This window comes from Rutilus rutilus (genome assembly GCF_951802725.1).
Source record: "Rutilus rutilus genome assembly, chromosome: 6".
Classification (NCBI taxonomy): Eukaryota; Metazoa; Chordata; class Actinopteri; order Cypriniformes; family Leuciscidae; genus Rutilus; species Rutilus rutilus.
In genome coordinates, this window is record NC_140214.1 from 43,742,623 (window position 1) to 43,769,201 (window position 26,579).

The window sequence follows — 26,579 nt, forward strand, 5'->3', positions numbered from 1 at the left end:
TGCTGCCTGCCCTGATACTTCTCCTGTTATGACCTCGACTGCTGCTTTGCCTACGCGTCTGCTTGTATATCTCTCTGTTTATCAACCCCTGCCTGTATACTGTCCTCCGAGTCCTCATCACACACTGACAAAGTGAAGAACCTTTTGGCCTGTCCTCACTTTCTGAGACCCCTGTTTGAGGGTCAAGACTTGCTTTTAGGGCTGAGGTTATAATTAGGCTAAGGTTAGGGCAAGGGTTTGGGACTAAGTTGTGGGTTTAGTGATATCAGACCCTGTTGTGCTGAAGCTTCACTGTGAACAAAGCAGAAACTTGCGTAAATGATGCACTAAACAGCTGCTCTTAGGCTCAATCCCAATTCACCCCTTGGCCCTACCCCTTGGCCCTACCCCTTGTTTTCGAGTGTACCCCTTGGCCCTTAAAACAGAGTGTTATGGCCAAGGGGTTGAAAAATTACCCTACGAAATGGAACAACCCTTCGTGCACCCGATACGTCATCAGTCGTCGGCGATGGCTCTGACGTTACGGAAGCGACGCGTTTTTACAGGATGTCTCCATGACAACGACTGACAACAATACCAATATGCCGTCCTCCGCTGTGACAGTCTCTGTCGTGTGGGCTGTAAACATCTTTCTGCACTTGTCTACCGCAACTCGGACAAGAAAACGGAGACATGTTCAACGCCTGCGAATGCTGATGGATGCGTCTGTGGTATGTAGCAAACATATTAACATATGCCTAGCTAGATTGTGTGATATGTGTGCTGGTCTGATAAGATGGAATACCGTGAACAGAGATGGGCATTAATACATTTATTTAAAATACAAAATACTGTGTGGGAAAAATTTATTTAAATACAAACACAGTGTTTTGTATTTTGAAAATACACTAAATACATGTGAAATTGGCCATCCAGTGCAGGTACAGATCACAGTGAATGAAGAAACTAACGTTACATATAACGTTAGGCCTATTGCTGGCCATTACAAATAAACTTGTGCAAAATAGCAGTCATTTATATACTTATTTCTGACCAGGCTACAATGTAAAATTCATACTGTATGTAAAACTGTGGGAACCTTTTCTGCTATCTAGCAAATATGACCCAAAAATTAAATTTTACTTCACAGTTACAATATATATCATGGTTTCACAATTCTCAATATCAGTTTTGATATTTTGAGATGCCAAATTGCAAGTTTCCCTGCAGTTTTAACTAGTAGAGCTCATTCTTTTAAAACTAATGACGTGAACTTAATTCCTTTTTTTCAGACTGGTCATCCTAGGCCATACTGCAGACTCAACAACAACATGCCCATCCTGCGTTTGTGGTTTAATGTAGAGGCTGAGCTGAAGCAGGACTTTCGCCTCAGCAGAAGAGCCATGCATGGTCTGCAGAGGCTCCTACAGAGGGAACAGGACCATGGCTGGGGTAACCAGCTGGAAGTCCTGATCTATGTTTACTGGCTGGCTCATGGACTGTCCTACTCAGTTGTATCCCGGGTTTTCAATGTGCCCAAGTCTACAGTCCATCGCATCATCCACAGAGTTGCACAAAATATAATGACCAACCTGAAGCGAGCAATTTCTTTCCCACTGGCAGGAGAGCTTCATGCAGTTGGTCAAGGATTTGTCCAGCTATCAGGAAGCCCTGCATTCAGCAATGTTGTGGGAGCAATAGATGGCAGCCATGTCAGAATTAAACCTCCTCAACAGTACAGATTAGACTACCTGAATTACAAAGGATTCTATTCACTTAATATGCAAGCAATATGTGATTCTAATGGCAGGTTTCTAGATATCTTTGTCGGTTACCCAGGATCAGTTCATGATACACGCATCATGAAGAACAGCAGCTTTTACAGGGCAAGACAGTATCCTTCCACAGGATACATCCTTCTGGGTGATGGTGGCTATCCCTGTTTGGACACACCTGTCTGCCTAATCACACCTTACAAGGAGCCAGTTAATGGGCAAATACAAGGGCGCTTCAACTATTATCATGCCAGGGCCCGCAGCATAATCGAAAGAGCTTTTGGGATGATGAAAACCAGATGGAGGTCTACGCTTTTCAGAGCCTTGGAGGTTAAACCCACATTTGCACCTCTGGTTATTGCGTCCTGTGCATTTCTACACAATGTGTGTCTAGATAATGAGGACTTGCTGGAGCCAGATGAAGATGCAGATTTGGACATCCTTGAACCCCAACCACCCCGTGAGCCCCTAGCGGTTAACGAGAGCTCTGGGAATGCTACAAGGGACAGACTGGCTGCCCTGGTCTCAGGCCATGTACAAGACCCTTAAGGATGTCTGTACTATGTATATAGTTTGTTAGCTATGTGAAAAATGGCTATTTGCCATTGTATTGTTTGTTGTTGATGCTGCTTAGGCTATAGCATCTCATGGATGTGAATATGTGATTTTACAATGTTTTTTACTAATTATTTTTATACTAATAGCACAGATAGTTGCATGTTATTTATTTACACAATCTTTTTTATTGACAATATTGCACTTTGTTACAATATAAATATAAATAAATAAATACATAAATAAATATATATATATATATAACAATTGTATATAAAATAAATACTTTGTATACTTTGAAAATGTATATAAATAACAGTGAATTCATTTAAATGTGTCTATTGTTAACTAACAGAAAAGAACTATACAACACAGGATACACTAACAGGAACTTGTGTGATGAAAGGGAAAAACAATTACAAAGCCAGCACAGATTTATATTACATTTTAATTTATATTATTCTAATTATATTTTATCTATGAGTTTTTCAAACAGACCTAAGAACCTATTCATTTTTGCCTCACACTCTTCATGCCGCTTTTGCTCCTTAGCACTTTCCTCTATTAAAAATTCCACAATAGACTTCCTCCTCTTCCTTTTTGGTGAGGGGTTTGGGGTTGCAACAGGAGAGGCTACAGAGGTATTGGCCGTCTCTGAGGCGGTGTCTGGACTGCTGGGCTCAACAATCTCCTATGAGAACCCCCCCCCCAAAAAATAATATTATAGGAAACACTTCATAATAATTCCTGCAATGAATAACATTAGTTCAGCATTCCCTTATTATAGAGTGCTACCAAAGAAATAAGGTAATGGTGTATCATTAATAACAATATCACATTACTATGTACAGCAGGGATAGACAACTCCGGTCCTGGAGGGCCACTGTCCTGCAGAGTTTAGCTCCAACCCTAATTAAACACACCTGAACAAGGCAATCAGTGTTTTCAGGATTACTAAATAGATACAGCCAGGTGAGTTTTTATCAGGGCTGAAGCTAAACTCTGCAGGACAGTGGCCCTCCAGGACCGGAGTTGTCTATCCCTGATGTACAGGGTGGGCCATTTATATGGATACACCGTAATAACATGGGAATGGTTGGTGATATTAAAGTCCTGTTTGTGGCACATTAGTATATGTGAGGGGGCAAACTCCTCAAGATGGGTGGTGACCATGGTGGCCACTAATGTGCCACAAACAGGACTTTAATATCACCAACCATTCCCATGTTATTACGGTGTATCCATATAAATGGCCCACCCTGTACATTAAAATTCTCATATCAAGTGATCAATAAGCAATAACACTTCAAGCTACATAGTGTTGTTAAAATAATTACAAATGCAATTGCAGCTAACCTTACCATAAGAATTGTTATCGGATCAGCATCAGGACTAAAAGATGCAACCACAACAGGAGGGTCCATTGAAGGCCTGGCACCCAACACCTCGTGCATGTCCGCAAAAAACTGCCATGTGGCAGCTGTTACCTCGCCAGCATCCGTTCCAGATCCTGTTCTGGGGGTTTTTAGGTCCTGAAGTGAATATAAACAAACAGTGTCTACATTACATTTAAAAGATTACATTAAACGTTTATGGATTTCCTTGACCATTTGGAATCCCTCCATATAAACCAAGCTGGAACCACACTGGTCTCTGCTTACCTTATTTTTTTTTTTCAGATTTTCCCACTTCTTGGAGACCTGTTGGGTAGTGACATGTCCCTGCAGGCCAAGTTCTTTGATCAATGTCCTGTATCATAACAAATAAGATATTATTGTCATTTACCACACATACCACAGTAGTACAGGTAAAATGAAATAGCGCGGAATCACTAGACAAAAGAGAAATGAATAAAATATTAAAATCACACTGCAACACCGGGTCAATGTACAGACGGTGGGACCTGGTGTGTGTAATATTGTAACAGAAGATGATATGAATGAGTAATTTTAACAGAATTAAAACAATAATATGTATATGTTTTATACAGTCAAGCATACTGATCAAATTACTTACTCCCAAAGTTGTTTTGCAGAACTTTTAGACTTCATAAAGCGGTTCTCATTTTCTGCTCTGAAACGGATGATCCGTCTGGTTTCCTGTGGAGTCCCTGCATGATTGGAAGTAGACACTGTTGAGAATAACGGTTGCCAGTGCTTGTCTTTTCTCCATACTGTGACAATAATGGTTACTGTAAGAGCCAATTTAATATTTCAATAATTTGTATATTAGGCTCAATCTAATATACAAATTATTGCAATATTAAATTACAGAAATTATACATCAGAAAACACAGGAAATATCAGAATTCAAAGAAAGATATATGATACCTTCAGTTAGTGCTTGCAAAATCAACACTCCAAACAAACAATACTAATGTGTTTGCAAGCACTAACTGAAGGTATCATATATCTTTCTTTGAATTCTGATATTTCCTGTGTTTTCTGATGTATAATTTCTATTCTGTTTCTTTAATGGTTACGCCCACTGGGGTGCGGAATATTGAGCTTGAAAAAGTTCGTGCACAGAAAAAAAGAGAAACAGTTTTCTTACCGTTTGGTCTGTCAATTATGGATAAAACTCGTGTTTAAACGTTTAAGGTAACACAATTTAAAGGTTTAACAAGTGAAATCAAAACTCGCACTTGTTTACGGATTTTTGACTGACTTCTTTGACGAGTGAGAACAATTTTTCCTGCTATTGCCAGTGATGTAAACCTAGGACTTTACATTAAACTTAAATCACACATCAAACTATTTTAACAACCCACCGATTAAAAATTAAAAACATAGCTTCATTAACGTTACCAGATAACTAATAATATTAGTAGCGCTGGCTACCTAGACAACATGCTAGCGGCTGAATTAACGATCTCTTTTATGATTGTTTGAAGAAAATCACCATATTAGGCTACGTTGTAGCCGAAGGTGGAGACCTTCAGCTACAACGACCATAGCATTACAACCATGGTTATCGTACATTTTATGAAGAAAATACTTACATTTGTGACTTTCTTTTGCCGGTTGTGAAGCCATCTCGCCGGTGATTCGCTGTGCATTCTGGGAACTTTCTCGAACTTTCTCGTAGCCCTCCGTTCGGAGTGTGCTTCTGAAAAATCTCCGTTTCGAGGGCTATGTAGCCCTTCCCCTTACCCCTACCCCTCCAACCTAAAGAGAATCGAGACAACCCTACCCCTTCACGGGAACGCGCAAAACGGAGGGGTAGGGCCAAGGGGTAGGGCCAAGGGGTGAATTGGGATTGAGCCTTAGAGTTACTAGATCATAGAAACTCAATCACAAATGCTTTTTTATCTCTCTTTGCATGTTTTCAGTCCTTTCTGTTTTAATGAGATTAAGAGAATATTTTAATAATCAATGATCTTCGGTTGGTTATTCATTTATTGAACATCAAAACACTCATAAGTCACTGATGAAATGTCTTCAGCAAATGGAAATTGACCTGCTTCACATTTCCAGCTTCTCAGAAGCAGAAGTGCTCAAAGTTGGATAAACTTCTATAGTAGCGAAAGGAAAATACAACAAATACGGTTTTGCTATAGCGTAACTATGACATTAAAGAGGATAAACGTGGAGAGATTGATTATGTTGGTCAGAAGAGAGCACCAGCGTTAACTAGTTTACTGTAATTTAATACCAAAGCAATACAATTTTTAAAAATAATCTTTTAAAAATGTAATGTACATTTATAACACAAAGTATAGTGCATTTATACATCACTGAAAACTCCTGTAATAATCTACAGTTCTTTGTGAAGAAACAGTGTCTGTGTGTCTATGACCAAAATATGCAATGCACAGAAATGCTGTAAGTCTTAAAATGTGTTTATGATTCTTACTCAGATATGTATGAATGCACACTTCTGCCACAGAAGAAAATCATGCTTTGCTAAATCTTAATTAAGACATTAAACTTAATAATTATGAGATAAAAATTGTAAGTAATTTATTACATTCTTATTAATTCGACATTTGTCAATTATTAATAAGTTATTATTATATTAGTAAGTTACAATTATTATTAAAAAATAAAAAGATGAACATAGCCTAGTAAGTCATAATTATGCAATTAAAAAGTCAAAGTTATGGCACACTAAGTCAATTACAGTATGACGAAATTATGGCATACAAACGTCATAATTATGAAATACTAATAATTGACATGAGTCAAAATAAGATAGTATGTTTGTCTTTTTATCTCATAATCATTACTTATTATGTCACAATTCTGACAAAGTCATAATTATGAGATTAGAATCTAAATTATTACATTAAAAGACAAAATTATGACATACTAATTATCATGACATTAAAATTAGGAATTATGAGAAAGTCAAAAATATGACATACCAATTCATAATTTTGACATACTAAATACTTTTACTACATACTTGCATACTAAATACATACTTTCAATGTCGTAATTTCATATCTATGATTTACAAAGCATGATTTATTTTATTCTCCTGTGGCGGTAATGGGCTTCCACAGTTCTGTCATTCCCCTTGAGTGACCTGAGTTTCTCCTCGTCAGCTGGGGCGTCCTGTTCTCTCATCCTCGAGACTTCACTCCTGTCTGCACCACTGAACTCGGCAGAGCAGCTCAACTCAGTCCAGAGTTCAGCAGACGCAACGTCAAGCTGATCGCGCTCTCCGTCGACAGCCTCCAAGACCATCACGGCTGGAGCAAGGTTCGCTTCTTTCAGTCTGTAGTGTCTCTCTGAATGACCTGCTGCTAATGAGTCTCCATGGATGATTTCAGGACATCTTGGCTTACAATAACGCGGAGTCCGGAAGCGAGTTCCCTTTCCCAATCATAGCGGATGCTGGGAGGCATCTGGTGGAGACGCTGGGCATGCTGGACCCGGAGGAGAAGGATCAGACCGGGATGCCGCTCAGCGCGCGATGCATAAGTGCACTGCACACATGAAGAAAGCTTCAAAAACAGAGCAAATTTCAGTAACACTTTAGTTTAGGGTCCAATACTCACTATGAACTAGTTGCTTATTATGTTTATAACTAGGATATTGGCTGTTTATTAGTACTTATAAAGCACATATTAATGCCTTATTCTGCTTGACCATATTATCCATCCTTAACAATACCTAAACTTAACCATTACCGTACTAACTATTAATAAGCAGTAATTAGGATTTTATATTAGGAGTAATTAGGAGCCAACTTCATAGTTAATAGTTAGTTAATAGTCAGAATTGGACCTTAATCTAACGTGTGACCCAAATTTCAAATAAAAATGGCGAATAAAAAGAGAATGTTGTGGCCAACAATAGTAGCTACAATTACTGGGACTAACATAACATGCCTGAAAAGAGTGTAAACCTGGTTGTGTGTTTGTTGATTCTGTTATTTTTGCAGCAAGAAAAAAAAAATTAATTAAAAAAAAAAACCTGAATATTTACTTAATCAAAAAGTCACACTTTACATTTGCTGTCTTTAACTACTATGTGCCTGCATAAAAAAAAAATAGTTAGGTACATTGTACTTACTCTGTTCATGTTGTATTGTAAAACACTTGTGCTGCTATTGAAATGGGATACGGGTAAAGTTAGGAACAGGTGGTCATGCCCACGCCCGACTATCCCAAATTCTGATCACAGACACCGGTCACAATCACAGCCATAATCAAGGACTCAATAAAACCTGCACTTCCAATCAGTCAGTGTCTGGTGTCCAAAAGCATACAGACTCTTGTAATGTCTCCATCGGTGGTCATGCCCATGAGACATGACTAACTGAGACTTGTTACAGCACTTGTATACTGTTGCTCTCTTGTTGGTCTGATTGCTTCTATTGTTTTCCTCATTTGTAAGTCGTTTTGGATAAAAGCTTCTGCTAAATGATTAAATGTAATTGTGTATGCCCTGTCCCATATCGACTCTACATCCGAGCCACAAGAACCTCCTGACACAATACTGCCTTCATCCAATATTGTCAGTCCCATACACTGGACCCTGAACCATGAGATCGCAGACGGCTCTCTAACCGAGCCTCCTCCACCAGACTGCCCCGCCAACCATGTCTACATCCCATCCTCACTCCGTCTGGATCCCATGGACACCGTTCACTCCTCACTGGACACTGGCCACCCTGGGACCAATCAAACCCTCTTGCTCCTCCAAGATTGGTACTCGTGGCCTAATCTGAAGGCTTGTTCTGGGAATGTGCCGTCTCCGAGAGTCCCTGCCACTTACCATCTTGTAAACTTCTCCTGTTGCCCATTCCAGACCATCCATGATCACATCTAGGAACGGATTTAATCACCGATGGGCCTTGATTACTTGTGTTCTCGTCATATTGAATAGATTCTCTAAATCATGCAACATGATGCTCCTCAAGGGTCTCCCCATGGCTATGGAAACAGCAGAGCTACTTTCAACCATGTCTTCCGTATTTTTGGTCTGCCTAAATATATAGTTTCAAACCGAGGACGACTAAGGGTGCAGGGGGATGATGCCATTTCAACCTGCTCTGCATGCTTGGTGGTTTACTGAATAAGAGAAGAGTTTAACATATCTGAAAAGGTTGGGTCACTGGTTTGGACAGAGCCATCAACCCTTCACACTGCACTAATTGATTTCTTAATGTGTGCATTTTTCGTTCAGGTATTTGTGATTGGTCCAGATAAGAAGTTGAAGCTGTCCATTCTCTATCCTGCATCAACGGGACGTAACTTTGACGAGATTCTGCGTGTGGTTGACTCTTTGCAGTTAACGGCATGCAACCGTGTGGCCACACCTGTGGACTGGCGGGTGAGAAATGTCAAGCCTGGTCTGTTTGGAGTGTGTATGTCTGTTCCTGTCATCAGTGTGTAATGAGTGACGCTCATCTGCTGTTGTTTGAAGCCTGGAGACAGTGTTATGGTGCCGCCCAGCATCCCTGAGCAGGAGGCCGTGACGCTCTTCCCCGCTGGAGTTTACACCAAAGACCTGCCCTCCGGGAAGAAGTACCTGCGCTACAGACCACAACCAAACCCCCATCAGGAGTGAACGTACAGACGGCTGATGTGTGGATTCAGTGATGCTGTGTATGAGCAGCTGTTCGTAAAACACCAGTGCTGTTCTCAAAGGAAGAGGCAAAGTCCTCACATGTTCCACACACAATTTACAGGTTAAATATTACTTACACTCACAAAAAAAATAAAATAAATGAACAATACAATTCTAATTTGTATTTTTACATTTTAAATGTAATGTTTTATTTATTCAAACTATGTATTTCATCAACTAACATCAAATTGTGTATTTCATAACTAACACAGTTGCATAGTTCAACTATATAGTTCAAGTATAGATTTTAAAACACACACATATATAAATATATACACACACACACACACACACACACACACACACACACACACATTTTAGTCCAATTAATGACTAGCAATGGCTTTATTATCTTAAGTGTGGTGTTGGCATTGCATTTAAATGCATTTCTTTCATATAAGGAAAACAAATAGCACACTCTACTAAAGAAAAATGAATGTGACATTCCCCATCTTCCAATTTAAAAATATTTTGGTGGGCCATAAGAGATTACACCCGTCCAGGTGGGATGAAAGTAAAATTAGAAAAGTGAGAGGACACCTTTTCTCGAGGCCGGAAGGACACGTCACATTTCAGAATCCCAGGGAAAGGCTGCACACTGTGTGCATCAAAAGGATTCGTTTTATTTCTTTAAAACTGACACTTAATTACTAGTGTAGGTTAAAAAAACTGTTTTTATTTATTTATCTCTACCGCTGTGCATATCACTGGATATAAATACAAATATAATAATCTATAGTCTATAATACTGTTCTGGAAACAAACATTTGGAATAGTGAGAAACGATCCTCATTTTTATAATGAGTCATTAACAATTATCAAATCACTTCTAGGCTACATCTAATCACCAATGAAAACACTGAAAATAAAGGATAAAAGCAGGTTCGCGCAAACTACAGGATTTTGCTTGTATTGCATCAAAATAGTGATTTTGGACCAAACATCCTAACTCAAATACAATATTTAAATACATATATTTAAAACCGTTGTTTGCCCAGCCCTGTTCTAGATGTACTTTGTCAAATGGTGCTGTAATGGGGGGACGGGAGGCAGGGTTCGTACAGATACTGTAAAAAGGACTTTCAAGGACTTTTCAAGCACTACTTTTTTGGATTTCAAGGACTACAATAAGAGATCGCACTTATCAAACAATATCTTTAGGATTTTTTTAAGGAAAATAAATTACAGATATATGGTATCCAAAATACAACTTACAACATATTTAATAATATATATTAAATACAAAGTTTATAATGGCTATTATTGCTCAATAATAATAATATGTTATATTATAATGTTGCCGTATTTCAAGCGGTCTGATGGGGTTTATCAGACGGGCAGCAGTGTTAACTTAGCTTGAAAGATTGCATTTGTGTTTAAAAAAAATAAAAAAATAAAAAATCATATATATTGTATTTAAATAAGTAAAGCACTTTTCAAGTACCTCTTCGTAAATATGTCTGTTTTCAAGGGTTTTCCAGAACTTCAATTTAAAAAAATCCAATTTAAGTACTTAAGCTTTGTATCAGTAGAAAACCTGTAGTATTTTCGAATTACTGTGCTTCCCTCCCTCATGTCCCCCTGAGACCAGAGATTTATGTATTTTTTTGTCTGGAAAAAATCCTCAGATGACTCAAAAATCGTCATTTTGCATCATCAGAGGATTTTTTTTGTCCAGAGGCGAGAGACTACAGCCAGTAGGAGGAGGTGTCCCGCATGTGTTCAACCCGCCCATAGGGGGATCTCACTCACAGAATGTACAAGCAGTGTCAGCCATCTTTTATTGGAAGCTAAGCTAACAGGCTCTTGCTCTGTGGAGAAAGCTGAGTAGTAGAGGTTACCATACATCCTCCTTTTCCCGGACATGTCCAGCCGTAGAGATGGTCCAAAATGTCCGGGATTCGGCTTTTGCTTTCTGCTTTATCCAAAAAGAGGATTTTGGGCGATCTCAAAATCCCGGGCAGACTCATCACGGAGACTAACGATAAAACGGCCGGCGTCTTTTAAGTTTCGAGTCAACTCGTAGCCTAGCCTAGTTGTTTAACTGTTACTGGTAGGCGTGGCCTCATAGGGCAGCGAAGCAAGTGCATTCTGGGAGTTGTTGTCTTTCATCAACATGAGCCGAAAATACATTTTCAGGCTTTTCTCAGTCTAGAAAGCTCCAAATTCAAAAATTATTTCACATTTCTACTACATAAATGACCCATTTTAAATACACATTAATCTTTCCAGAGGTGAAGTATCCCTTTAAATCAAAAGCACTTTAAGCACCTTGTATGAACCCTGGGGAGGGGTCCTATGCAAGCGATTCCAAGGCTGAAGCAAGGCCTCGTTTATGCCTAAGGCAGATTCCAGAAGTCATCTCCAGACACACTTTATGCAGTTATGTGCAAATACTGAGACAATATCATGGACTTTTTTCTTATTAGCATTACTTAAACATTACTCACTTCAGTTAGGCCTACTCAATGTCAGTGGAAGAGAAACATGCCAACAGTAGTTCAGAATCGTTATAGTAAATGGCATCTGATGTCGTTTCGAAACAAGTATCGGTGTTTAAATAATCAGAAACAAACACGTTAAGAACGGAAACTTTACACATATGAACCACGCTGTGCATTGGGTCCTTTGCAGATATTTTCCAGAATATTCTAAATAAATACCTTTCTACAAGATTCTCTGAAGACCTCTGATCAGGAAGCTGCTGGGTGTTTCACATTCTTTCTATTATACTATTAAATCTTTCACTCATATCAGAAACGTAATCTCGCTTCAACGACAGCCTGTAACAAACCAGATGCCGATGTCGATGCAAATCTGTGTGTCTGCACACTAGTAGGGGAGGGAATAGCCCTGTGATTGGCTGTTGCTTAACAAGCAATTTAGCAGTCTATAAAAGTTGAGGGCTTTTTCGTTATTTGCTTTAGGTGCTGTTACGTACAAAACTACATTTGATTACACTTATAACACAGTTCAACATTCTAACAAAATCTGATCTCATTCTCTTATTACAGTTCGTTGTTAAATTCACTGTTTCAAAACACAAGATTGTTGTAACAGGTAATGAGAGCATGTGGTTTAATCACCAAAGCACATCAGTATGATTTTCTTGTGATTCATTACTTAAAATAAGTTTATCTCTTGTGTTGCAGTTTATGGTCTCACTTTATATTAGGTGTCTTTAACTACTACTATGTGTATGTGCTATCATCAAAAATAAAAAAAATAAAAAAGTACAATGTACTTATTGTGTTCATATTGTCTTGTAAAACACTGGGCTGGGATACGGGTAAGGTTAGGGACAGGTTTGGTGGTATGGGTCGGTTTAAGGGTGGGTTGAGGTGTAAGGGACGGGTTAACAGTGTAGCCTAATTATAAATGCAATTACAGAAGTTAATTACAGCTGTAATTACATGCAAGTATTTTCATGTTCATGTTAATTTTATTTATATAGCACATTTTACAACAGCCACTGGCTGACCAAAATGCTTTACAGAACAGCCAAATTAAGAGAAAATAATGCCTGCATAACAACACAACACAAATAAGCAACAAAGCTAAGAGCAACCTTAAAACAGGAGTAGCAAAACAGTATCAGACTCACATATAAAATAGTAAAACAGAGATGGCAGTGTCAGACTCACATATAAAATAGTAAAACAGAGATGGCAGTGTCAGACTCACATATAAAATAGTAAAACAGAGATGGCAGTGTCAGACTCACATATAAAATGGAAAAATAAGAGTGGTAAAACAGCATCAAACTCAACATTTTAAATCAGAGGTGGCAAGGCAGTATCAGACTCAAATATATAATGGAAAGAACCAGGAGTGGCAAAACAGTATCAGACTCAATGGAAAATAGTAAAACCAACCTTAATTATAGGCCATGAAAAACAAGTGTGTTTTTAGGCTGTCCGGATTTCTAACGTCAAATTGTTCCAAAAAACAGATAATGAACATTTTCTGTTAAATTACGGACAGTTGAACTCTAAAACGGAAAATTCTTTATATCAACAGTACATTTTCTGTACTATTCACGGATAATCCTTATACAGAAATGTCTATTTTTATAGAATTTTTATAGAATATCTTTTGGTAGCAAATAATTCAAGAAAGATATATACAAATTGAACATGGTATATTTTCGTAAACATTTTCATGTAAACATTCTTAAATGCATTCAATAGATATATGACAAATTAAACAATGTGCAAAGCACCATTAAAAGTGCTTGTATTGTGGAATATGTATTGAGATATTAAACAAACAAGGGACAGAATTAAAAAAAGAAAACATGAGCAGGTACTTGCACAATATTGGTGTTGCACCAAATAGCTCACAAAATTCTTCACAAAACATGAATAATAAACTAAAAGTCAAGATTCAAATACAATACAATACAAATGCAATACAATACAGAAAGAAGGAAACAAAAACAAATGGAATACAAAGACAGGGCTGCTGCTTTTATCATTAAACATTGCTTTAGACTTGTAGTCAATAGTAGAGTGAAATATTACAGTGCTGATGCCATTTTTCAGTAAGAGAACACAATTTTCCTTCAAGGGTTAGTTCACCCAAAAATTTAAATTGTCAATAATTACTCACGCTCATGTTGTTCCACACCCCACAAGACTTCAATTAATCTTCAGAACAAAATCTTTTTGAGGAAATCTGAGAGATTTCTGTCCCTCCATTGACAGCTTACGCAACTACGACTTTCAAGGTTCAGAAAGGTATACAGACATAAATGTAATCCATGTGACTCCAGTGGTTTAACCTCAAATTTAGGAAGTGGCACAAATGTTTTTTGTGAAAAACAAAACAAAAAACAAACATATTTTCTCACAAAATATAGATCGCTGACGCACGATCACAAGAGCGCCACAATGCACGCGTGCTGTTGACCCAGAAGCAGGGTGAGAGTGCATGGGTGCAATGCAATTAGATTTTAATTTTTTTTCACGCACAAAGCATTTGCATCACTTACCAGTGACACCTGACGATTCTAGTGACGTGACGACGTTGCAGCTGGAACAACACTACAAAAAAATAAAGCGTTTGCATCACCAGATAGTTGTTGTGCGATTGGTTGCACTAACCGCAGATGAGATAAGCACAGTATACACGTCTGTGCAGTGATCATTCCATCACTCCATCAAAGGTAATTTCAACATTTGTTTGAATACAATGGGTGTATGATCATGTAATTAATCGTGTCTTTAAGTTACCCTGTAGTTTCGTCAATCAACATCACCAGCTGGTTCGGCGAGTCAGCTGTTTGTGTTATGAGTCTAAGCTAGGCTAACTGTACGTTCACACCGCCGCCGGCGATTTTGAAATCGCTATTAAAAATGAATGACTTCCGGGCACTTTGACTCTCTCGCCGGTGGCGGTGTGAACGCACAGTAACCGCTGTCGTCTTTTGCTAACAACAACAAAAGTGTGTGATAGGTTGTTTTGAGGTTTGTGATATCTATGGTTTTCAATGAGAACCAGAGATGACCCAACAGTAGAGCTAGATTATTTACGGAGGAATTATTACTGCTCGATTATCTTAAAAAACCTTGTCTGCTTTACACAATTGAGCTACCTTGGAGTTAATCCTAGTCCATAGTTATGCAGCTAGCTCGCTAACAGACTTGACAGCTACTAGAAAGACCTGGAACTACAAGACTCTACGTTGAAAATACCCGTTTGTTGCCCGCCAGGTATCCATGGTAGTCACGTGACTGCAAAGTATGAATTCTATGACAAAGATAGTTTCAATCACTTGTACTTTAAATGATGTTTAAATGGTGCAATATTTATGAATCTGATAACGTACTTATCCATTTCATTGTGAGTGCTGTGCACTTGCCAAGAGAACCCGCCCACACGCTGTTCTGATTGGCTGTGGTTTTTGATTGATTTTGTCACATTACATAGTCGCAACCAAGCGTGCCGAACAAGCCCTGAAAAGTGAAGCCAAAACGTCTCAACCCCCCCCCAGTCAAGTCAAGTATATTTGTATAGCGCTTTTCACAATACAGATTGTATCAAAGCAGCTTCACAGTATTAAATTAAAATAATACAACAAGGTTTGTTTCTAGTGGAATTTATTGATTGATAAAATCTAATTAAATATCCCCAAAATATCCACAACTGAGCAAGACAAAGGCAACAGTGGCAAGGAACCGAAAAACTCCATCAAGTGACCTTAATGGTGTCCTAAAACTCCATCAGGTGACCCAATGGAGAAAAAAAACATGGGAGAACCCAGGCACCTAGGACCCCGGTGACTGGTCCTAGTATAGGTCATAAGCCCCGCCTCCCCGTGTTATTCAACGAGACGTGAGACCAACTAAACAATTAAATTACACTTCAAATATCTTTTTTCCAAAGGTTGTTTCTGTCATTTGCTGTCGTTTTTATCACGCTGATGTAAGTTCAAGTGTCTGTTTCAAAAATAAGTTGGTTTTTAGTTAGTTACGTGATGCGGTGGTGTAACGTCATGATTGACAGCTGTGATTGACAGGTTCTCTGAGCGAAGTAGTCACTGAAGCACCAACGGACATTTTTTTCGGGATCTTCGGAGGACTGAGGAGATTGTATTTACTTTATTTTAACAAGCCTCTTGTCGTACTGCAATCAGTTTTTTCAAAAGTGTGCAGAATGCACTCTCTCTGTGAGAGTGAGGGCGGAGCGTTGATTTCGCGGCTTTACTTCCTGCTCACTACTGCGCAGGTCTGGTCCCGAGATCGCTACTGCGCGGGTCTGGTGCCGAGATCGCTACTGCGCGGGTCTGGTGCCGAGATCGCTACTGCGCGGGTCTGGTGCCGAGATCGCCACTGCGCGGGTCTGGTCCCGAGATCGCTACTGCGCGGGTCTGGTCCCGAGATCGCTACTGCGCGGGTCTGGTGCCGAGATCGCTACTGCGCAGGTCTGGTCCCGAGATCGCTACTGCGCAGGTCTGGTCCCGAGATCGCTACTGCGCGGGTCTGGTCCCGAGATCGCTACTGCGCGGGTCTGGTGCCGAGATCGCTACTGTGCGGGTCTGGTCCCGAGATCACTACTGCGCAGGTCTGGTCCCGAGATCGCTACTGCGCAGACTCAAATTCCAAGATGTCAGCGCCATATCGGGACACTGGCGGCTTCAGTTCTCACCAATGGAAGAGAGCGAAGGGGCGTCGTCCATCTTTTTTTACAGTCTATGGTCGCAACGAATTTGGTGTGGACAGAAAAACTGCTTGTTGCTAGAATCTTAAAAAGATCATTTTTGTCCTGAAGATTGATGTGCTATCATCAAAAAAAAAAAGAAAAGTACAATGTACTTATTGGGCCCTATCTTGCACCCAGCGCAATTGACTTTATACAGCGACGCATGTATCATTCCTATTTTGCACCCGACACACAGCGGACTTTTCCCTCCACAGACGCACGACGGTAAATTAGGGAATGAACTTGCGCTCCCGGGGGCGGATCAGCGAAAAGAGGAGGCGTGTTCCGGCGCAAACGTTCCCTGGTGCTATTTTGCAGTTTCAGAAAACTATTCCGCATTGCGCATGTTATTCAGATGCTATTTTAAGGGCGCATGCTTGGCCATAATCAATGTAGCGTGTGCACAACGCACACACACTTTGAGCTTACACATTTACCCAAATTATTATATGCCTGTTTAACCGAAGCTAATTTGGGTGTTTCTCCATCCCCAATGTCACTTCTCTGTGTTTTACGGCCCTGACGAGAACGTCGGTCTCCTCGGCTGTGAACCGCTCCTGGCAAATCTGCCGTTATAATAGCAATCCGCCATGGAACAAGCGCGCCTGCTCTTAAAGGGAATGTGAGATGATGCTCTGATTGGTTTATTTCATGTTATGCCCAAACCACACCTATGAGTAATGAAGCTACTTCAGACCAACACATTTTAGATTTGCGTCGGGCGCAGGAGTCATTTATCCCGCCGGTATAATAGCAACAGCGCCCGAGATCCGCCCACAAAGTTACTTGCGTTTCGTGCTTGATACTTGAGGTTCAGATCGTTAAAATAGGGCCCCTAGAGCTCACTAACATTACATAGGAAACAGATATCGAGGGGAAAGTGTAAAGAAAACACCACACAAAACATTACAATCACACCCGGCATCACAATGAGATGCTGATGTTAAGAATGAAACCGTGGTAAACAGTTTCAAAACAGTCTGTTTTAGAAAAATGAGAACAAAATCAAAGAAACATAACTCAATCTCCATACTGCTACAACTAATTGCTGTTTTTGTTTTTGGCCTGGCTTCATAGTCAAAACTGTGTGGTTTATATGTGTACTCACAGTCATGTGACGATACCAGAGCCACTATCACTGGTAATAGCAAACTAATGTGACAGTGACATTCTGTAGATTATCTCTTCACTAGCATTTGGTAACAATTGAGCTGTGAGCTGATGCTATATTTATATTTATATTTATAATATTTATAATCGTGAAAAATTAAGATTTGTTAAACAATTTTGGTATTCTGCTGATGAGGGACAAAGACAGTTTTTCTTAAAGAAACACAAATTGTGAAGACAAGCATGACAGATTGTCTATCTGCAACACCTTGACTCGTAATGCGTAGATTAATTGATATTCGTATATGTAACAGAAAAACATCAAGCCTCACTCTTCATGTTGGGCTGTTATGTGTCTTGTGACCGCTTCGACAGACCAGAAGGATGACCTGAGAGAATATCACAGTTTAAACACTACTGTAGAAGTGTCGTGTAATTTTCTAATGCTGCATTTGTTCATTAATTCCTACGCCTGTTTGACCGTGCTCAAGGAGAAGTCTTCGTCTAAACACTGTACAGAGAAACACGATGTAAGCGGTGTCATCCGCTAGTAGGGGGAAAAATCATTTACAATCAAAGATTACAAACTTTTACAATAGATCGGAAGAGAGTGTTTCTGTATTATGTATTCATTACAGCTAAATGTCTCTTTTCTTATACGCCGTACACACTTGTGTAGTAAATTGAGCACTCGTGATTGTTGCATAAAGCTTATGAATGCATTTTATCCAATGAGGTACAGTCCCTCTAACAAATCTGACACAATCTATTTACATATTGTACAATGCAAATTACAACTTACGGGAGGATCTGGGAGTGTATTGTTTATGTCAACTTAAACTATTTGTATCGTTGTTGTTTGTTTAATTTATTCTTTTTTTTTTTTTTTTTGCATAAAGAACTACTTCTTCAGCTCCTGGATGTTAAACACCACGAGGGAAATGATCTGAAATGTAGGTTTGTCAAAAGAAAAATCATCTGTTATCATGGTTTAGTTGTATTTTAAAACACATAGGCTATTCATGCTGCATGGACAAAATACTGCTTGAATATTTTTGTATAAATAAGATCTAAAACGACTAAGTACAGATGCTGTTAAGTGAAAATAATACCTCAGGTTAAATTTAAGCAAAATCATTTCTACTATACAGAAGTCTTCTAGGAAGATAAATAGAAGATACGATTTTAAGAAAACTTTGGGAAACTCTGGAAGTATATGCTCTGGAGCGCAGACTAACTTTACACATGCTGTGTCACTGTGTCCCGAGGCTCGTCTGGTCTGTAACTCCTGCGTCTCTGTGAGCGTCTGAAGCTTCAGTTCACACTCGAGTTTATCTCTGGAGGATCTGGGGCTGTTCTGTTTATGACAACTGAAACTATTTGCTTTTTGGACACGATCATTATGTCTATGGAACCCCTATAGAGGGTTTGCACCTAAGTCACGATTCGGTCAGTTACCCGGATGCGCGGCCATATTGGAGGTACTCGGATGTAAACAACGGCATGGATTTCACTGTTTATGTACTACTGAACACATTGTTACACTAATTTATAATGTCTAAACCACGGAAAAAACACACGGAAGCTGTGAAATCATATAGAGAAGGACTTAGTAAGCAGGAAAGAGCGCGAAATTGACAAACTAAAGTTAATATGTGGTAAAGATCCAAACGAGCTAGCTTCTCTAGTCCTTACTGCAATTCTTCCTTCTATTTCTTATCCCGACATTGACTATGTTCAGATTGTCAGTCCAAAAAAAGCACATGAAATCTGTTTCAAGCTACATCCATATGTGGTTTGAAATCCTATTCAAATCACATATCAGGAAATCCACTTCAGTCTGAACGCTCTGATCGGACTTCGCGTGGTTTATGTGACTTTCTCACGCCACGTAAAATGTAAACATCAGATGTTGTTATAGGGAACATGCTGAAAGTCGCTGCCGAAACAAGGCTGTGTTGCTGCAAAGTGCCGGACGAGCAGAAAATTATTATTTTTTAAATGTATTTTGAAACCGGCACGGAAAAAGAGTTGGTCATACCAGCCTCCTACAGTTCTACAGCCGGCTCCAGCTCTGCAGCTCCAGACGCAGTAGTCCAGCGCGGCAGATACACATCTCCATGTAGGAGAATTTAAATAAGATATTTAAAAGATAAATATTTAAAACAATATTTCTATTGCAAATGCAAACCCCTCCATCAACGCAACATCATTGCCGTATTGTCAAAGAGCTGCGTGGACACACAAATCGGATCTGAACAGTTGTGATACACAGTGTGGACATCATTTTAGATCATATTCCAATCGGATACAAAGATAATCGGATTTGGACTGACAGTGTGAATGTAGCCATAGTGAACTACTTTACGTCAACATTTTAGCCATAGTCAACACTTCATTTACACATGTGGCTGATGCTGTGCCTCTCTCAACCACAAACGGCATCTTTCATCAGTTTTTTGCACTGTTTTTTCCCGGTGTGACCGATTACTACAGACCAAAACACAACCATTTTTCAGCAGCAATAATCAGCCAAATTTGCGAGTCCGTTCAGTTCAGTGGCATTGTTTCCGTTCAGTTCCCTCCAAAATGTCAGACTTCCGGATTGATGACGTGTAGTGAAAACCCTCTATAAACATGCTGGTCACCACCCCAGTGCTTCGCGACTGTCACACCATTTTGTGTAAAAACCATTGTGTAGTCCTTCCCTACAAATAACCCTCAACATACTTACTTCTCTGGCATTAAAATTGATGAGCCCTCAGCCCGAGCTTCAGCCAATAACAGCCAGGTCTGAAGCGCTTCAGCCAATAACAGCCAGGTCTGACTCGGGTGCAAAACTCTTTTTTGAATCATGAATCATGTGTGTCCTAATACAAAACAAAAGGATTGAATGTATAATAAATACAAACCTCAGGTCAGGATGTCAGTCATTTACATTATCCAGCATCTTAGATAATAGTCCAGAAACAGGGAATATAACAGATGCACTGTTGAAATGTCTATTTAAGAGGTTTTAAACAGGATTTAGAAATATATGTGGTATAATATCCCGCTCCAGTGCAGTAGGTGTCGGTGTGCAACTGTTCAGCTGTTCCAAACCCTCCTGTAAAACACACGAAGAAGAGGAAAACGAAAGTAAAAAACTGCTGAAACCTAAACCTGTTGCTCACTGGATTTGATCTGATCTATGATCCAGAAAACATTTCCACAGATGTCAATTTGGCACAATGCCTACCAAATCTAATAACACTCGCTGCCATTTATGAGTTTAATCCACAATCCATCGAGACCAGCAAGAGATTCTGAGAACGACGCGCGCGGACTGACAACAAGCGTTACTGAGTTTAAAATACTGATAAACTCTCTTCTTAGTGGACAAGACTGCAGGTAAGTTTATTACACTGTCCATTACAGTCATTTGTAATTATTAGGAACTTCATATTGTATATTAAGCGAGATTTAAATGTGAATTACAGAAGGCTGTTCTTCTGCTACTCCGAACAGACGAAGAATCTGCCAGAAATTACAATCTTTTGAAGTTAAAACACAAACAGGTTTAGTGAGAAAGGGTTATTTAAAACAAACAAACATGTTTCTGAAAGTTTTCTCCCATTTCCTCTTCAGTTTTAGGCTGTTGTTTTTGTGATGTGAAATCGAAAGTATTTTTGAAGCAGACATTTACAGTAGACAGACAGATGAAGCCTGACGGCAATGAACAACAATCTGCTGTTATTAAACTGAGTATTTCAGTTCATATATATTATATATATATATATATATATATATATATATATATATATATATATATATATATATATATATAAGATAATGATTAGTAGTTATACAGTATGTCTATTATAATTCTGCTTACTTTTACTCAATCAGTTATTTTAGGATCATTTGAAAGTAATGAAATCAACCATCACTGTGAACTTGAAGTAATGATTAAATGACAAATGATTCAACAATTAATAAAGATTGGGTAAATATGATTGTAAAATGATAAACTGTAATAGAGAATATTACAAATCAGCTTCAGTTTTCCCACTGAAAGTTTTAAACACAATTGCTGTTCCCCAATGAATTAATATTTAGAGTCAGTTAAACTCATTAAACACTCAGAAATGATTAAGACCATTCGGTTATTTTACATGGCAATATATTTGTCTGTAACTCACTTTATTTTATAGATAGTTTTTGCTGTTGCTGTTGTTGATGATAACTCAGCATTCTTCATTATTGTCTTAAATAAGATGTTCTTCATCTGTGTAAAATGGTGTCATTTCCAGGTGATGCTGAAGGATTGAGTGTTTTCAGAAAGCAGTGCTGATCAGTTTTCAGTGTCAGTTTAGCTGCAGTATGTCAGAGGAAAGAGGAAAGGACTCTCTCTCTCAGATGAGTCTCTCAGAGAAACACAGGTAAGACTGCGTCTGTTTTCATCAGTTTAAACTCCACTGGACTTTGTGTTTCCCTGTCAATAACTAAACTTTAAGCATTGATTTATTTATATTGTTTTATATTTGCAAATGCTTTAATCCAATCTAGACGCTGAATTAATCCAAATAGATGACTTTAGTTTTTAGATCATACAATTATTGACAGACATTAGGAAACAACTATACACTTAATTTAATTCAAGTATGCTAACACAACTGTGTCACACAGACATTTCTGCTCTCTATTTCTGTCAATAAACAAAAACTTGACATGTTCTCTTAAATTAGAGTCAAGTATTTTTTAACATGTTTAATCTCTCTCATGTATATTAAAGAAATTGTTAAACCAATATATGAATGAAATAAAACGATCATTAACTATAAAACAATAAATTGTGTGAGTGTGTGTATTTCTGTGGAGGGTTAGATAAAGACACAGATGTGTTTCAGACACAGTTGATCCTCCTTTACTAAAGTGTTTTCTCTCTCTCTCTGTTCTTTGTGTCATCAGTGTAAGATCAGGCTCACATGTGTCCAGCTCTGGGTCTCTGAAGAGTGATTGGTCTAAAGAAAATCCACCAAACTTCAGTGAGAAAACACCATCATCTAGTAAAAGGTATTTCATGAGTTTCTAATTTTTTGTCACATGCTGACTGTGTTTAAAAGTTGTATCAGTGAATACCAATCATGAAACATTTTTAGATCCAATGTTTATCATAAATCCGATCAAATATTTATTAGAGTATTCACAGCAAATGCTTATTTCTCTTTCTGTGATATTTGCCCGGAAAATCAGTATTTATTTTATTTATTTGATTACAGGCTTCAATATGAGACATTAGACTCAGACGTTCAGACTCACAGGAACCACGAGAATTTCAAAGACAATCTTCTAGGAATCTTCCAGGTAGGAAAACACATGTTTATAAATGTTTAATATTTACAAAAAACAAATATTTAGATTTAATTCCTCTAGATCACTATTTTTCCATTGAAGCTCTTATATAATTTTTATTTTTCTATTTGTTAAAAATAACAGCTGGTTAACATGTTAGTCTTTTAACTGGATTTTTTAAATATATATATATATAATAGTTGTATATAAATATTATACTAAATGTAGATGTAAATTTGGTTTAAATTGTGTCTTTTCTCTTACTTTTGTTTGTAGGATCTTGAGAGCAAAATAATCACATTTCTGAAGAATGAACTGGAAAAGTTTAAGAAAATATTACAAAAGGAGAACACACAACACTTTGTGAAGGACTTTATTGAGAACAGATCCAGTATCAAAGAATCAGCTCTTGATCTCACACTACATTACCTGAGAGAGATGAAGCAAGATGAAGCTGCTGATGCTCTAGAAGGTAAGAGACTCATGATCATCTGTCAGATTGTCTCTTATAAATGTAGGAGAGAAAATGAAGACTAAAACTATCTATTTTCTGTTCCTGTGTTTAGATGAGCTGTTCATCATTCATCAGCTGAAATGTGGCCTAAAGAAGAAGTATCAATGTGTGTTTGAAGGAATTGCGAAGCAAGGTGACTCCACACTTCTGAATAACATCTACACAGATCTCTACATCTCTCAGGGTGGCAGTGAACAGGTCAATACTGAACATGAGGTGAGACAGATTGAAGTTGCTTCCAGGCGTCATGAAGCACAAGAGATACAGGTTGAATGCACAAATTTGTTTAAAGCACCTGAACAAGACGAGGAGATCCGAACTGTACTGACAAAAGGAGTCGCTGGCATCGGGAAATCAGTCTCTGTGCAAAAGTTTGTTCTGGACTGGGCTGAAGGAAAAGAAAATCAAGATATCAGCTTCATATTTCCTCTTCCATTCAGAGAGATGAACTTAAAGGAGAAAGAACAACTAAGTTTGATGGACCTTATAACTCAATTTTTCCCAGAGACAAAAGGACTGAACCTTACAAGAAGGAATCAATTCAAAGTGCTGTTCATCCTTGATGGACTGGACGAATGTCGCCTTCCTCTGAAGTTTGATTGTAATGAGACGTGGCGTGATGTATCTTCACCAGCCTCTCTGGATGTTCTCCTAACGAACCTCATGAAGGGAAATCTGCTTCCTTCTGCTCTCATCTGGATCACCACCAGACCAGCAGCTGCCAGTAAGATTCCTCCTGACTGTATCGACCGGCTGACAGAGATACGAGGATTCAGTGACGCACAAAAGCAAGAGTACTTCAAAAAAAGATTCACAGATCAGAATCAGGCCAACACAATCATAGATCACATTAAACAATCAAAGAGTCTCTTTATCATGTGCCACATCCCAGTCTTCTGCTGGATTTCAGCCACGGTTCTCCAGAACATTCTGGAGGAGAAAATAAATAATGATGTGAAGAACACTCAGGCTGATGAGATCTCTAAAACACTGCAGGAATCAAACACTGAAGACACTCCCAAGACTCTGACACAAATGTACACACACTTTCTCCGCTTTCAGATCCAGCAGAGCCGCCGAAAGTATGATGGAGAATACACACCAGATGTTTCCTGGGATAAAAACGCCATCCTTTCACTGGGGAAACTGGCATTTCATCAGCTGGAAAGAAACAACCTGATCTTCTATGACACAGACCTGGAAGCCTGTGGTATTGACGTCTATAAGGCATCAGTGTACTCAGGCATGTGTACCCAGATCTTTAAGGAAGAAACAGGGATCGTTCTTGGTACCATGTACTGCTTTGTTCACTTGAGCATTCAAGAGTTTATTGCAGCCCTTTATGCACATCTGTTTCTAGACATCAACAAGACAAGTGTGTTTGATCATGAGTCTACAGAACAGGAAAACAGAAATGAAACCATGATTGATTTCCTCAAGACTGCAGTGGACAAGGCGCTCGAGAGTGACAATGGACACCTGGACCTTTTCCTTCGCTTCCTCCTCGGTCTGTCACTCCAGTCCAATCGACGACTCTTACGAGGTCTGTTGACACAGCAAGACGGCAATGACCAGAGCAACAAGGAAATAGTTCAGTACATCAAGCAGAAATTAGAGAATAATCTTCCTGCAGAGAGATCCATCAATCTGTTCTACTGTCTGAATGAACTGAATGACCAAACTCTGGTGAAAGAGATTCAGACCCACCTTAGCAAAGCAAGTCTCTCATCTGGTGACCTTTCACCTGCCCAGTGGTCTGCTTTAGCCTTTGTGTTGTTGACATCAGAGGAAGAGCTGGAGGAGTTTGAGCTTCAGAAATTCAAGAAATCAGACGAGTGTCTCATTAGATTATCGGCAGTCATCAAAACCTCCAGAAGAGCTCTGTAAGTCTTTTAATTTATTTTGTCATGTTTTGCTTTCATCTGAAAAATGTCTTTATCTACATTACTCTATAGTGATTCCTCATCATGAACATGAACTTATCCCTGTAAAGCCTCACATGAAATAATAGTCTGAATTATGTTTTTAATTTTTTTTTGTGGAGACAGTTTATCAAATCTTTAGACAAAATATAAAAGACCATGTAAGAATGTTTGCATGTTTGTTTTGTATTATATGATACACCAGACTTTTAGGACTTATATAGAATTATATATTAGCTCATACTCATACTTGAGGAAGAAAAAAAAAATACATATTTTATTCATATACCCAAACTGGGGGGAAAGAATGTAATATGGTACAGAAGTTATTTATATTGCCAACAAGTAAGATGAAATTCTGAAAGGTTATAATGTAAAACATTGAGATTTTTATAAAACAGGGTTCTTAAATAAAGTACAATATATATCACCACATCATATATTAGTTGTATACTAATTTATATAATAATTAGAGGTGGGCATAGATTAATTTTTTTAATCTAGATTAATTTTGAAATTAATCTAGATTAAAATGGCTCATTTGAATTCTGCCAAAGGCATTCAGAATATGTGTGCTACCCAAATAATGACTATAAAAGTAAGTCTTTGAGAACGGGTTTCTCAAGCCAGGTGGCGCATTAGACCAGGGGCTCATCTCCTGTTTCCAAAATGCATCACAAACTGCTTGAGAAAGCTGTTCTGCTCATAGACTGTAAAAGGACATTACTGTACTGTTACCATCCGTAGGCAAAATTAGGTAGGTCTATGTTATTATCAACTACTATAGGCTATCAATTAGGGATGGGCGATATGGCCTAAAATCCATATTGTGATATACATTGCAACCTCTTGCGATAACGATATTTCTGTCAGGACCACTACCGTCAAATATGATTGACAATTAGCATACAGTTTGGATTGGCGGAATGGTTCCGTTCTGGGCGAGAACTCCCTGCGCATCCATGCAGCCTAGCATGGATAAGAGCAGGGAGAGCAGCAATAATCCCCCTTGGGGTAAACAGAACAGAACCAACATGAAAATTTGCAAATATATTTAATTCAAGATTTAAAGTACAACATTATTCAATAATTATTCTGATTCAAG

At 38.6% G+C, this 26,579-nt stretch overlaps 4 protein-coding genes across 4 annotated transcripts in view; 3 read left to right on the top strand and 1 right to left on the bottom strand.

Annotated features, from left to right (window-relative positions):
- LOC311292568 (peroxiredoxin-6-like) overlaps positions 1 to 9,484 on the top strand; it is a 10,715-nt gene extending 1,231 nt beyond the window's left edge. The window contains exons 2-5 of the mRNA XM_084412293.1: positions 6,859 to 7,015; positions 7,087 to 7,233; positions 8,948 to 9,094; positions 9,188 to 9,484. Coding sequence (XP_084268419.1) covers positions 6,859 to 7,015; positions 7,087 to 7,233; positions 8,948 to 9,094; positions 9,188 to 9,331 — 595 coding nt within the window. The 3' untranslated portion in view covers positions 9,332 to 9,484. The remainder of the gene's footprint in view (positions 1 to 6,858; positions 7,016 to 7,086; positions 7,234 to 8,947; positions 9,095 to 9,187) is intronic.
- On the top strand, positions 588 to 2,478 carry LOC311292548 (uncharacterized protein). The gene is made up of 2 exons (XM_084412272.1): positions 588 to 710; positions 1,272 to 2,478. Exons 1-2 carry the CDS (start codon positions 690 to 692, stop codon positions 2,301 to 2,303), a joined length of 1,053 nt encoding a protein of 350 aa, XP_084268398.1. The 5' UTR covers positions 588 to 689; the 3' UTR covers positions 2,304 to 2,478.
- Positions 2,776 to 5,525, bottom strand: LOC311291429 (uncharacterized protein; the record flags this gene model as incomplete). The annotated part of the gene is made up of 5 exons (XM_084410464.1): positions 5,311 to 5,525; positions 4,326 to 4,419; positions 3,971 to 4,058; positions 3,671 to 3,841; positions 2,776 to 3,000 (listed from the first exon to the last, which is right to left on the bottom strand). Exons 1-5 carry the CDS (start codon positions 5,342 to 5,344, stop codon positions 2,776 to 2,778), a joined length of 612 nt encoding a protein of 203 aa, XP_084266590.1. The 5' UTR covers positions 5,345 to 5,525.
- An 11,328-nt stretch (positions 9,485 to 20,812) lies between the features above and the next one.
- Positions 20,813 to 26,579, top strand: part of LOC311292519 (uncharacterized protein) — a 679,077-nt gene continuing 673,310 nt past the window's right edge. The window contains exons 1-6 of the mRNA XM_084412231.1: positions 20,813 to 21,094; positions 21,997 to 22,125; positions 22,655 to 22,759; positions 22,966 to 23,050; positions 23,315 to 23,510; positions 23,605 to 25,435. Of these exons, the coding sequence (XP_084268357.1) occupies positions 22,067 to 22,125; positions 22,655 to 22,759; positions 22,966 to 23,050; positions 23,315 to 23,510; positions 23,605 to 25,435 (2,276 nt within the window). The 5' untranslated portion in view covers positions 20,813 to 21,094; positions 21,997 to 22,066. The remainder of the gene's footprint in view (positions 21,095 to 21,996; positions 22,126 to 22,654; positions 22,760 to 22,965; positions 23,051 to 23,314; positions 23,511 to 23,604; positions 25,436 to 26,579) is intronic.

Coding starts and splice junctions, on each gene's coding strand:
- LOC311292548 (XM_084412272.1), top strand. CDS start 690: ATGCTGATGGATGCGTCTGTG. Junction 711..1,271: donor TGCTGATGGATGCGTCTGTG/GTATGTAGCAAA, acceptor CCTTTTTTTCAG/ACTGGTCATCCTAGGCCATA.